The following is a 14,726-nucleotide window of genomic DNA, read 5'->3' on the forward strand; positions in this document are numbered from 1 at the left end:
ATTTCGTAATGAACAAGTAAATTTGTCAGACTTTGTTAGCTTAGTAGTAAACAACTCAGAACATTATGTATTTAGGAATAGGGTGCCAGTAGTAAAAAGAACAATATGAAGACTGAAGCTGAAATACATAGAAGAAATAAAAAATGATGTCACAAGCTTATAAATAAAAAATTGGAAAAAAAGGACGAAACAGATCATAATGAAGGAAAATCCTGGAACATGCCAAGACCCAAAAAGTGAGTCAGTGATAATGATGATCTTCACGAAAATAAACTTTAGTTCTCACAGAAAATTAGAAATTACAATAAAATGATATCCTTTGTTTCAAAATTATTTTAAAATCATTTAGCTTAAAATGAACATACCAACTATTAAAGTGACAAAAAAATTTAACTTTTAGTGTTTCCCTATAAACCTCCGCTCTTGATAGTGATCACCTTATATATTTAAACTTGTTATATTGTATTGATTGACGAAGTTCTACATCGTAACAATATTAAGACTACAATACTTACCATATGATTTAATGAAGGTTGTTGAGGTAATGTAGATACTTTAATATCGGCCGCATTAGGTGGTGTTGACGATTGATTTGGTGGGCCGGAGGGCCCTCTCAAAGTCGGACCCTGGTTCCCGCCTTGATTCGTCGGCGGTTGCACATAAGGCCCAGGAGGTGTCGACACCGGATAGCCCCCCTCAGGTCCTAGAAGTAAACAAAACGAATAAGTACATTATTGGATAAGAATAACATAAAAACGACGAAATGTAAAATTAACAGCTTGAAAAATATTTTCAGAACACTTCGTGTAAAAGAAATAAAGTTCAATAAAAAAGCAATCTATTGGCAGTAATGTTAAAAACACAGTTTTTCCATCTCACATACATTGAAAGAATCTCACAACAACTTTATAACGTATTTCTCAATATTTTTGTATTCTTTGGGAATTTGCTGAGAAAGACATTTAAACAAAAAGTTATGTGAGAGATGGAATAAATAAAAAGTATGGAATAATTGATAAGCTAAAGGTTAAATGGCTATAATCTTATGTAAACTCGTGTTTTTTTTCGTAACAATTTATTAAACTGACCAATATTGATAATCTTCACTCCACTGTTTTATTCATAAATGTTTTTTATTACGAATATGATACTTGCTCTATTCCTAAGCGTTTTTTAAGTATTCTTAGGGTTTTCATTTCTGCGGTTCCCAAAATTCTTGCTGTTCTCACATCAGTATTTTCGTGAATTTTTAAAGTCGTCTATCTGGCTAGCATATTATTTTAAGTTGGATTCTTCCCACCGGTTATGTATTGTCTTAATACTTTCGCCTTATCCCAATTTTCAATTAAGTTCATTAGTTCGTCTATTTTTGCTTTTTATTGTTATGTTTTCGATCTTTTTAATTATTGTTCTTGTGTATGCGATCCCACAGTCTTAACTTATCGAAAGCTTTTCTTAGGTCCACAAAGCATAGATATGCTGGTTTTCAAGAGCTTTACCTTTCTGTTTTCCGGTTACCAAGATGGCTTCGGTATATGATCTTGCAGAAGTTTTAATTTTGCAATAATTGTCTTAAATTTCCAAATATATAGACAATAAAAAAGTACGATGCCAACAAAAATAGTTTCAAAACAACATACAACTTTGCTGTTTATCTAAATTGTATACGAATGTGCTTTTTACTAGATCTGAATTTACAAGAAGGAAAGAAAAAAAAGGAGAAGGAAAGAACATTTTTGTTTGTAATTTTCAGTTTTAAGAACACTTATTCTGAAATCAGATAGACGTTAATAATACACAATTTGGTTTTCGCAAAGGCCTAGGAACACGTGAAGCTCTTTTTTCACTTAATATACTAATACAAAGATGCCTGGACGTCAATCAAGATATATACGTATGTTTTATTGACTATAATAAAGCATTCGATAAAGTACGACATAAACATTTAATGAATGTCCTGAAATCAAAGAAGATTGACTACAACGACCTCAAGATCATATCAAATTTATACTATAAACAGCGAGCAAAAGTACGTGTTAACGAACAGCTGCTGTCAGAAGAAATTGAAATTAGATGTGGAGTAAGACAGGGATGCGTATTGTCGCCAATTCTTTTCAATGCCTACTCCGAAGAGGTCCTGAAAAAAGCTCTTGAGGGTGAAACAGCTGGAATAAAGGTAAATGGAGTTCCCATTAACAACATTAGAAATGCGGACGACACTGTGATCTTAGCCGAAAACATTGAAGATCTTCAGAGACTGGTGACCAGAATAGCAGAGTATGGAAAAGAGTATGGTCTAACAATGAATGTCAAGAAGACGAAATTTATGAGAATATCGAAAACTCAAAGAAATAACGAGAATCTTATAATAAACGAAACCAACGTCGAACAAGTGGACAAATATGCATACCTGGGAACAATTATTAACTCCACAAATGATTACAATCAGGAGATAAAAATAAGAATAGAAAAGGTTAGAGCAAATTTCAACAAAATAAGAAGAGTTCTATGTACCAGGGATTTAAAACTGGAACTAAGAGTTAGGTTGGCGAGGTGCTATGTTTTTTCGACTTTATTTTATGGAATGGAATCTTGGACCATGAATGCGACATCAATAAAAAAACTGGAATAATTTGAGATGTGGGTGTACAGAAGAATTCTGAAAATATCATGGACAGAACACGTCACAAACAAAGAGGTTCTGGGAAGGATGAACAAAGAAATGGAAATTTTAAATTCAATAAAAACAAGAAAATTAGAATATCTCGGACATATTACACGTGGAGAGAAATACACCTTGCTCCAACTGATTATGAAGGGAAAGATTCAAGGAAAGAGAAGCATAGGGAGGCGTAAAATGTCATGGCTGCGCAACCTGAGAGAGTGGTACGGATGTACATCAAATGAACTTTTCAGAGCAGCCGTCTCAAAAGTCCGAATAGCTATGATGATTGCCGACCTCCGCCGCGGAGATGGCACTTGAAGAAGAAGATTCTAAATCCATCGCCTGTATTTTAGTCATATTTTGAAGAAAGGTATCGGTTCTGTAAACATGATTGTCTTTTGATCTCGCATAGGTCAGTCAGGACTACGAATTCCGCTCATTTGTTATAGTTGTCATATTTTTTATTTCTGGGATAAATAAAACAAGGTAATACTGTCCTTTGGCGGCATTGATAGTGTGTTGACAAAGTCGGGATGCTAATAAAAAGATATTCAGGCAACAAATACCAGAAAATCATTTAAGGCCATAATACTGAAAAGATCAGGTAACACCATTATAGATTCAAAAATCAACATAGAGTCTTGGAAGTCTAACAGGTAAAGGTCTGGAGCTGGTGTATGCGCTCAAAATAAAAAAAATTATACATTCCCTGTACGTAAGAGTTAAAAAGGAAAGGGCGAAATAACTAGATGAATGATACAAATGAAAAGAAACACTAGAAGTTATAGAAAATAAAAAAAATTATACATTCCCTGTAAGTAAGAGTTAAAAAGGAAAGGGCGAAATAACTAGATGAATGATACAAATGAAAAGAAACACTAGAAGTTTATTATAATTGCTGAGAAACTAAAGAGAATGCCTACATTTATAGCACATGGAAAAATTTGTTAAAATGAGCTGGAGGACGTACCTTTGATATATTATTAAACAAAGAATTTGACAAAATAACAAATGAGGAAGTTGCAGAAACACTAAAAAAATTTAAGGAAGGCAAACCTTTTGGAACATATATACCTAAAGAAGTTTAGACGTTTGTTTCGCTAACAGCTTTATTTAATAGAATTATGAAATTGAAACATAGTGTACAGACCAATGAATTAAACACAACAGCTCTAGCCAAACATTCTCTAGAAAATAGCCCTTCTTTTGATTTTGAAAATGTACAGATTTTGGAAAAAGAACAAAATTACAACAAAAGATTGCATACTGGAGATGATTCATGTAAAAAAAGATCCAAATTCTATCAATAATAAGACCGACATCAAAGATCTTTCCAATATGTAAAAAATTTATTAAAATCCTTTATAAAAGGTATATCTTCTTGCAGTACCGTCTCCTATCGGAGGTTGGCTACCATCACAGCAATCTTTACTTTGTTGGCTGCAGCTCTGAACAACTGTATTGAACTAAATAACTGTATTGAAAAGGTATATAATTAGAATTATATACCTTTTATACAGGATTTTAATAAATTTTTTGTGATACATGGTATACAGCCAGCTACAGAAACTTAGTTTCCTTGTGGATTTACAATATGTATCACAATTTAATAAATTGAGTTGTTTTTAAATGTACCATAGCAGATATTGAAGATACGACTTTGAAACTCTCCTATTTTAAGATACCTGCCAGATGTCATCTGTCAATGTCAGATACCAATTGTTTAATCCACGTTAAACTTTTAAAAAGTGTAAATAAAAAGTGTAATATAATTGTATAATGTAATGTTTATAAAATAAAGTGCTTATTGAAAATGTCAAATTGCCGAAACGTTTAAGCAATAGTTAAGTAGTTTTATTTACAACAGACCGACAAACCCAGGAAATAAAAAAGTTTCTATTTAAATATTCACGGTCAGAAAATAGCATATAGTTGTCTTCTGAAAGGAGAGACAAAAAACGCTTTCACAGTGTACTTATTTAAAAACAATAATCTACTTAAAATCTGCGTTCAAGGCAAAAAAACATAGTGCTGTAAATATTAAGAATAAAAAGTAATGCTTAACTTCAAATCAGTGTTAACATATTTATATTCATAATCAAAAAGTAAAACTTATGGAAACGATACCTACTATAATTATAATCATATTCGTTTCCTGGGACTGGCTGCGGTATGGGTTGGTACCTAAATTCCCACATTAAGGAAAATATCTCAACAAAATCACAATTGTAAACATTCACCAAATAGATAGGTATATACCGAAAAACACAGTAAAATGGTTTCACTCTTATTTTAAACTTCCGGTAGTTTTCGAAAATTTTAACAAACTAATCTAATGACCATTTGATTTTCTATAAATACTAAAATTTGTCTACCCCCGCTCAGGTTAAAATAATGCTTTAATAGTACTTCGTCATAAAATAAGACAATAGATTCCGCGGAATTGTGTGTACATTTAATGATAAACCCGGGTTGGCCTGTTCCTTCCAAAAAAGAAAGTCATTACCTGAAGGATTAGTGTTTGTTTGTATAGCTTCTAAACATTACTACTTTCTAATTTTGTATAATTCTAAATTGTCTAACTATGATTGATAAGTAATAATTTTTATAAAAACTTTATGTACAAAAATATTGGATACAAGCTATAGAACAGAAACATAGATTTTAAATATTTGTATAAATGTACCGATTAAATAATAGGAATCTACTTAACCGCATAAACAGATTACCTAGAATCTATAATATGAATTATGTACTCAGGAATTCGTACAAAAAATAACGAATGTATACTTTACGAGTCGACAAAATTACAAAAAAAAATTGTACGTAATGCTTTGTATTAAGAAAAAAAGAAAATAAGGCGGGAGAATACTGAAGAGGAGGAAAAATTCCAGTAGAAAGCAGCGAAATGAAATAAACTTGTATAATGTGCTTATACAGTACATTTTTTGAGTAAAATACAATCAAATCGAAAAAAATATATTGAAATCCATTGCCTACTAGAATAAAAAAAGATTGAGAAAGAAAAGCTTTTTGGAAAAAAATACATTACAGTACAGATATCAATGACTAATCAACTCGAAGCATACTGTCCACAATCAGTTTCATTAAATAAAGAAGAATACAATCAGTTTCATTAAATAAAGAAGAATACAATGGGTGAGCCTCTTCTTTGGAGAGAATGGAACAATAAAATGGAGTAAAATGAATTAAATAAAAACACAAAAAACACAGAGAAACTTGTATTTGACAAACCCTGGTGAAAAGCTATGAAAGATAATTAAAAACACCAAAAGCAATATTTTAGTAAAGGGTTTGTGTTGTTTTATGATTAATTCGCCACATTTAATTGATTTTAAACGTTTCTACTATAATACCAATTAACTCGCTAATTCTTCATTGATTTTCATATAAACTGCTCGTCAAAAATAAGGATATTGTAGGTACACAAATAACATTCGTCAAATAAAGTTAGTTAATTTTAGATCAGTTGAAAGTAAACAAAGCCAGTAAGGGTTTTTATTCGAAAAATTTATGAAAAATATTATAATGATAGTAATCTGAAAAGTATGTTCTGTCTGTTTCTTAATTGTAAAGAACATAGAAAGAATCTACAGTGTATTCAGAATTTTATAGTTTAGGGCCGTGATAAGTAATTACTGCTGTACAGCCCTACAGCTGTGAGACCTCTTAGTTGCCGGGGAGACTCTTCATACTCACAGAGTCGTGAAGTGAGCACGACCAAGTGTGCCAAAGGCCTAATTCCGGGTACTAGGAGGTACCCAGATTTCATTAGCCTTAATATTGTTTTGCTTTATTTTCATGTGGCATAGTAAAGTAGTTGTCTTCAATTGTGATTTATTCACAAAATAAAATTAATAGTAATTAGTTCATTAGCCTTTTCCCGGTATGCATAACTCTGAAAGTAACCATTCGTTTTCTAGTTTCCTCTGAGGCAAAAATGGAGTAAAAACAAACAAAAACCGCTTAGCAAGGACATAAAAAAAAGGAGCGAGCGAGCTTCTGCCGCGCAGCGAGGAAAAGAAAAAGTGCCCAATAAAGTACGGCACGACCAACTGGCGCTAAATCCTATCCGAAAGTCACAACACACAACATACAAAATATCTTTTTGAGGTAGCAGAGGATAGTCTCCCGATTAGTTAATCATTCAAAGGGAACGATTAAACGGAAACAGATATTTTCAACGTGCCAAGAAGTACGATTTCATTAGAAAATATATATCGAATACTTTATGATGTCTATTTGTGGTCAAAATCTTTAAGAAGAGTTCTACTCACCTTGGAGCAGAAATGCTAAAACTAGCTTAAGCTCTAGAATCTATTACATCAAAATTGGAATGAAAAATGGATATTTCTAATCTGGATCAACGTATGGGAATCAATCCATTATCATATAGAACTCGTTGCCCTAGCCAAGAAAACTTGTCCATTATGAATGAATTATGTTACATTTTAATAGATAAACGGACTTGGTATTCGGCATGTTTAGAATCGATTTCAAAAGCATCATATACATATTGAAAATCTTCACAAATTAAGTACCTACCGTCTCAACATTGGACGCAAATTAAGTAAGATGTGCTTAACAATTTAATAGAAAATATCAAAGATTTTGCTAAGCAGTTATTAACAATTACAAAAACTTTTAATCTGGTAAAATTATACTATTTTAAACTGAAATCAGATCAAAAAATCAAGTGTCACCGCTTGAAATAAGAATACTATATAAACAGCCGACACGTAAAATCGCACTCTAAAAAGTTTCATAAAAAGTTCAATATTTAATTAAAAAAATATAATTCAAACTTAATTAAAACAATCAAACTCGTTTATAAGAAACACTATTAAAGCGCGAGTAAATGTTGATTTAATTATGGATGAGATACTGGCAGCGCGCAAAGGAAAATTATATAAAGTGGACAATGCGGCCGTGAAAATTCTATGTTCGAATTGAAATTTATATCCGATTATCACATGGATCCAAAGTAGAAAAATAGGATGGAATAATTATTATATTGATAAAAGAGCGCAAAATAATATGGTAAGAGTATTTCGAGAAAAATTAGTAATAGAAACATTGGGCAACCTAAAAACGCTGACATCACTGTTTAGCAGGTTTTGCGGATGATCCGAGATCCAAAAGAACAATCAGATAGTGAGTTAGACGGGCCTATCATACTTAAAGAAAAATTAATTAAAGCTTTGGAAAAAACTGAAAACGGAAAACCGACTGATCCAGGTGATTTAAGTGTTGAGTTCTAAAACTATTGGATGAGGAAAGTATTAATCTTGTAATGGCGTTCTTTAACAGAATATAATACTCGAAAGATATCCAACCAATGGCTTCAATCTACATTTGTCACGCTATCTAAAAAATCCAACTCAAAAAAATGAAACGAGTTCCTTTTGATAAGTCTTATGTGCCATTCACTAAAAGCATTTCAACGAATCCTACACTCTAGGCTATGGAGAAAGATGAAACATAAGTGAAAGCCAAGTTGGTTTCAAAAATGGTATGGACACCAGAGATGCTTTATTCGCAATGCAAATATTGATCCAAAAAGACTCGATCAGTAGAGGAATGTTTACGCATGTTTTATAGATTATGAGAAGGCATTTGATCAAACAAATTGGGTTAGATGGTAAAGACGTAGACATAGACCAATAGTGTTCTAAAATAAATATAAAAGAAAATTCATGGTTAACAGCAACCGTGATAATAGACAATGTCAGAGAGCGGATAGTAATTAAGGACATAGAAAGAGTAAAGAGATTTAAGTACTTGGGATGCTAGCTATACGATAAATGGGATCCTGATGATAAAGTCAAAATTAGTATCGAAATAGCCAGGGGCACGTTCTTCAACATGAAAGCACTGTTCTGAAATAGAGACCTGAGTCTTACTAGTCGATAGCGTGCTCTTAAATTCAACGTACTGTTGTACGGAGTTGAGGGTTGGATGTTAAAAGCAAGACCCATGTCACGTCTGGATTTTTTTGGGATGTGGTTGTACCGGCGGTTATTAAAATACCATGGAACGAGAGAGTATCAAATGATCGAGTGTTGAGTGTTAAATATCTTTAGAAACGATAAGTATAGTTTTCTGCAGTTGATCGTTGAAGGAAAGGTCAAAGGAAGATAAGGACAAAAGAAGTTCTCTTGGCTGCGAAACTTACACATATAGCTCGATATCAAGGAGGCCAACACGATTGTACGATTAGCAAAAGATAGAAAAGAAATTCAGTTGATGGTTGCCAAATTCCGATGAGAAGGCATATGAAGAAGAAGAACAGCCACTGTGTCTATTAGGCGCCACTGTGACAGCAGTGATTTGTATGCAGAATTTTTGTAAAGTATTATTTATCATTGTCGAATTCTTCATCTATAAGTGCCTCATAGGATTCTTGCACTATTTATTAAGAGAACACTCCAACGTCTTTGGCGTTTTTTGTTAATTATATTTGTATGCCAAGTGTATAACACTCGGCATGTTGAAATGTTTAAAGCAACACTCAGCAAATAAAAGTAAAAGTTCCATTTTTGCTTATCTACAAAAACCGCGTTTTTTGTCACCATGCGATAGGCGACGAAACGCTATGAGATAGGCGACGCAAAACGCATGCATTAAAAGGGGCCTATGAGTTTGAACTATTTGAATTTTATATGAAACTTCTGATTCTTTCGAGTGCACTTATATTCGTAGGTATTATATAAAGGATGCTTATTGCATGAACGGTGAGTTTTTGATTCCAATTTAAAATCGACAAACTAAACAAGGAAGTCTATCACGTTTAATTTTTTCATCTTTTACGAAACTTTTGAGTGTGAGAAGAGTATAAAATATATTACAATATAAGCAAACAAGTGAAATGATAATAAATACGAAAAATGAGATAACCTACAACTCTATTAGAGATAAACTCATGTTTTTTTTTGGTGTGGACTATGATTTAACAAGGCTAAATAAGCTGGAGACTTAAAAAATATATGAAGCGAAGAATACTGATAGCCTATACACAGCTAAAATCACCACTGAAGAATTTTCCACATAATGGAAAAGAGAAAAGAAATGTCTCTCCTGCACTCAAAAAATAACTACTAATAAAGCTGATCAAATAGAAGGTAATTGCAGTGTAAAATTGTTGGGTGAGAAATAGAGAATAATTCTAATGCAAATCATAAAAATTTCTTTATTTTTGCGGTGAATTCCCAAGTATATAATATTAAATGAATTATAATCATTTCGGTGACTCATATTTTATCTAGTAAATACTGCAAACAAATATTTATCGCTTTTCTAAATTAATTGTAAATAGTAAACAAAATACCAATATCTAAATAGGGTATTAATTGAAAATTGAACAAAAGAAAATAGTATTGTAAATAACAAATCCTTTGTGTTGCTATTTTTATTGTAAACAAAAAATCACAAACAAATTTGTAATGTTGGTTTCAACACAAAATCGTAAAATTGTCACTTGTTGACTATGTTAGGAATTTACCATTGCCAAGTTTTCAATACGTTATAATTGTGTTGCCATATTATTAAATAATATATACCTACTATAATACTACTACTAAATGACATGGGTTTTGAATATGGTAAAAGTCGAGATTTGATAATGATGGAAAGAAAAGATATATCCTAGGGACACAAGTACCTCAGACAAATAAAAACAATGAGGAAGAAGGATAATGTAAACCTTGTTTATACCGATGAGACACAACGATCAAGAATCCACGGGATAAAGGGCACGAGCCTTCATAAAATGGCTCTCTACTGGACTGAAAGCTCCAACCCAAAGAGGTCCTCGTTTTGTTCTTCTTTATGCTGGAAGCGGAACTGGTTTTGTGCATGGGCCGAATTAACTTTCTTGGCCAAGAAGGGAACCGCTGATTACTACAACAAAATGGACGGGAATCTATATGAAGAATGGTTTGAGAAGACGTTAATTCCAAACTTGCCGAAAGACAAAGAAAACGTTGTTGTCGTTTTGGATAACGCGTCATACCACTCCCGCGAAAATTGAGGAACAAAAGGCAAATCAAGTAGTTACCTTAGGAAGATTACCTTTAAGATTACCTCCTTTAGGAAGATTAATTACAAAATTGAAACAATTGCGGAAAAATATGGCGTTAAGATTTTGAGACTACCGCCTTACAATTGCGAGCTGAACCCGATTGAGATGGTGTAGAGTTAAGAGGCAAGAGAAGGGCAAGAGAATTGTAGGAAGAAGAAGAATCTCATGGTTGCGTAACTTGAGGGAATGGTACGGATGCACATCAATTGAACTATTCAGAGCAGCAGCATCTAAGATCAGAATAGCCATGATGATTGCCAACCTCCGTCGCGGAGATGGCACGTGAAGAAGAAGAGTTAAGAGTTAAGTGAAAAGGTATGTGGCTTCAATGTCGATTTTAAAGAAAAAAACGATATAACGGTTGATAAAAGAAGCTTACCAACGCGTATCTAAAGAGAAGTGGCATAATTATGTGAACCACGTCAAAAAAGTAGAAGAAAAAATGTTTGCGGTGGACAATTTGCAGGAAGATATTGAACCGGTGATAATTAGTATAGGAGATGACTCAGATGATGAGGACAATTTAGATATGGATTGCGATTAGTATTAATTAATGAGAAATATCTCAGATTTAATGCTCATTTGTTTTTTTAGTACTGTATGTACAGTACATTTCAGTTATGATCTTCCTTTGTATTATATATATATATATATATATATATATATATATATATATATATATATATATATATATATATCGTGTCGTATAGGGTAAACTACTTGAATTTTTTTTGTATATATGTATATAAGTATTTACGAGGTATTAGATATTTTATGTCTATAGGTATTTTTTATAGAATTAATTTGTTTTTTTTTGTTTATTCTCTTATTTAACTTAGTTAAATTAATGAGTAAAGATTTTTGAAACGAAGCGTACGGTCCTGATTTCACAGTCTATCGCCAAACTACCACACACCTACCATTGTGCCGACATGAGCGCATCGGTGCGCGCCGTAAGACCAACACTGCATTGCTGTGGCTTCTACTATATACTGTATGTATATCACTATAAATAATTTGAAAACTGATGAGAATGCACACCTATGCGTTAGAGATCAAATTCCTGAATAAAATGAGTTATAATAAAAATTAGACAACAAAATTCATAAAAAATTTTCTTGGCTGTTAAAGTTAATGAACAATACATTTTAAAAATAAAATCAACAAAATAAAAAATTGAAAGCAACCAGAAAAAAAGGTGAGGATTTGCAAATATTAATCAATAATTTTGGGAAATTCAATCGAATCAACACAGAGAGAATAATAATAGAACACAATAGTAAGAAACGAACTAGAAAATCAAAGCAAATAATGGTCGAACAATTTTAAAATTGTGCAGCTAAAAATAGCCTACTGTAAAATACCAATGGAAAAACATACGAACCAAGGTTTCGTTAGTATTAAAAATATTTGTTTAAGAAATTATTTCCTCTAAATATGTCTTTCATTGTAAAAGAATTGTAGCATTTTGAAAAAATATTTTTGTAATTCATTAATAAAGTGCATTATAGAAGTATATCAACTTGTTCATTTGCACTATAATTTTATAGGCAGCGGTAACTATGTTCTTAGGGAACTGTAACTAATAATATCTCTTACAAAAGTGAAGTAAGTCACTATCAAAGCAAATGAATATCGATTAAGATAAGCAGAGTGAGACCGCTACTCGCCGCCATGGATAAATTTATAATATACAAATGGGTTGATACTAAAAAATAGCAAAACGGAAAGAAATTCCTCTAAAAAATTATATCCAAATAGAAAAAAAAACAACTTATGGTTCTAATTTTTTAAGTTTAACCCTCTACCATATGTAGATATAATGGACCTACCCATATGCGGATACAACAGTTTATATTTTTTTTTGTCCGATTCCAGTGTAGTACATAAACATGCATGCATTTTAAAACTTAGGTATTTTTTTTTAAATCTGCCAACTGCTCTCTGAAAGCAAAACTGATACTTATTTACAGTATGCTCGTGTGGTGGGATCTTTTAGAATAAGAGGCAAATTGATATTCAAACATCTGCGTTTTACAGTAAGTATTTATGTTTTTTATTTATTTCTAGTACAATTGGAGCTTGTTCTTTATAACCGAGATAATACTTTATCAATTTTTACCTGGATTTGTCAGTAAAAACGACATTTAGTGGCAAACCATAAATTGAAGTCGCTCGGCAATACCCACTGGAGCCTTTCTCTCTCCTGGTCTTCGCCACACTCTTACATATCTATCTGAGACCTGAGCGTATAGAATCGCCATTCATCTGAAAACAATACACACCCCAAATCCGCTATTTTAAAAGCCAAATATTCTCGTATAAAATTCAATCTGGGAATCCGAAGTTCTCCGGAAAACGGCGATTCATTATAGAACGTTATAGTTCTCCACTCCCTTACGTTTACATTTCTCACCTTTTGCAGTTTATTTCGATTTCTGCCGTGACCAATTCGGTTCCCCAAAACACTAGAAACAAGAAAGCGATTTTTGCCTGTTGTGGTCCTGCCTCGCCTTGAATCAGGTCGACCAGTATCTTCGTATTCATTGTCATACTTGTTGCACAGTCGAGAGACTTAAGTTTCTCGCAGTTTCGCGTTGACCTCGGCCATCTAAAGCCGTCATAATTTGCAATCAACAGATAAACAAAAGGAAGAAAAACTATGCTTGTAATGATTTTTAGGAATGAGAGAGACAGTCCATTTTTTTTGTAAACACTTATCGAAACAACAACTTTTTTCAAGCAATCAGTAAACTATGTTACAGCCGAAAAAAATAAAAATTTCGAAAATAACTTTAAATGACGAGGTGAATCTAATTTTATACTCGACAGTGCAGTTTATGTTTAACTTTCTTGATTACCTGATTATGTATTACTTTCTTGATATTTTTTTAAACCTTAATTTTCAAAATCCTCATTTAAAAATTCTGTTAAAAGGAGACAATGCTCTTTTAGAATGAACGACATACATGCCGTATCATTAGCACAAGATAAAACTATAATAAGCATAATCATAGGCACAGGGGTTAAACCAAAAGTTTATAATTTACTTTTTATTGTCAGGGATTACTGTTTTAACAGCCCCATTTTTTTTCAACTACTATAAATAATCTTTGTAACACCAACATAACACAGGCATGTGACATAAGCCCTCAAAATACCACGTACCTACTTGATAAAACAAGAAACAATGTAACAAAACACTTCATTAGGACAAATGTGATTAGGGTTTGCTATATCCGTCTCCCTAATAAATATAAAGCCACCCCAGATAGTCTCCACGTTCGTAAATACGCCTACCGAGGGCCGAAATCCCTGTGTCTAATGACCCGATGACGTAATACTTTTCCCTAAAAGGGTCGTAGACCCCTTTATCGAATGATAGAAATAGAATATGGCCTTAATATGTCAAAGGAGATACTCTCGTTTTTGGAAAATGAATCAACTATTTATGGACGAATTATTAGTGTATATATTTATATTGAGGTAAGGGGTAAAGTTGTAAGTCATTACCGAAAATTTGATACTATTTATATTTTGTTGGACGAGGTTTTATGTATCAAATAATTATTAACGTTAAGACTTACAAATCAAAAATTGTTAAACTATAAAAGCCAAAATCAATACTGTAAACAAAAGTGGAAATTTTTAAGAGTAGGACAAGGATTATATTATCATCTTTTATATTTTAGTCTCTAGTGGAAAATTTTTTTCTAAAAGTCCTAGAGCACTTGGAAGGAATTCTAATAAATGGAGAAAGGTTAAAAATTTTCACGTATGCTGATGGTAGTCTTTTGTACCGATACTGCGCAGGGACTGCAAATAAGACTTAATGAAAACAACAAAGTTAGTAGAAAATATAACCTAAAAGACAACAACAACACAACAAAAATCTGATAATCAGCAAAAAAATTGAAGGTGTACGGTAGCTTTTACCGTCAATGAGAAACTATTAAGACG

At 32.3% G+C, this 14,726-nt stretch overlaps 1 protein-coding gene across 3 annotated transcripts in view; it reads right to left on the reverse strand.

Annotated features, from left to right (window-relative positions):
- LOC140431243 (eukaryotic translation initiation factor 4 gamma 3-like) overlaps positions 1 to 14,726 on the reverse strand; it is a 166,901-nt gene that overhangs the window by 126,138 nt on the left and 26,037 nt on the right. For 2 of the 3 annotated variants that reach the window (XM_072519191.1, XM_072519184.1), the window contains exon 2: positions 516 to 703. In XM_072519191.1, coding sequence (XP_072375292.1) covers positions 516 to 518 — 3 coding nt within the window. In that variant the 5' untranslated portion in view covers positions 519 to 703. Of the gene's footprint in view, positions 1 to 515; positions 704 to 4,796; positions 4,850 to 14,726 lie in introns of all 3 variants that reach the window. The other variant, XM_072519179.1, reaches the window with a different exon arrangement.

Source organism: Diabrotica undecimpunctata, chromosome 1, assembly GCF_040954645.1.
Source record: "Diabrotica undecimpunctata isolate CICGRU chromosome 1, icDiaUnde3, whole genome shotgun sequence".
Taxonomy (NCBI): domain Eukaryota; kingdom Metazoa; phylum Arthropoda; class Insecta; order Coleoptera; family Chrysomelidae; genus Diabrotica; species Diabrotica undecimpunctata.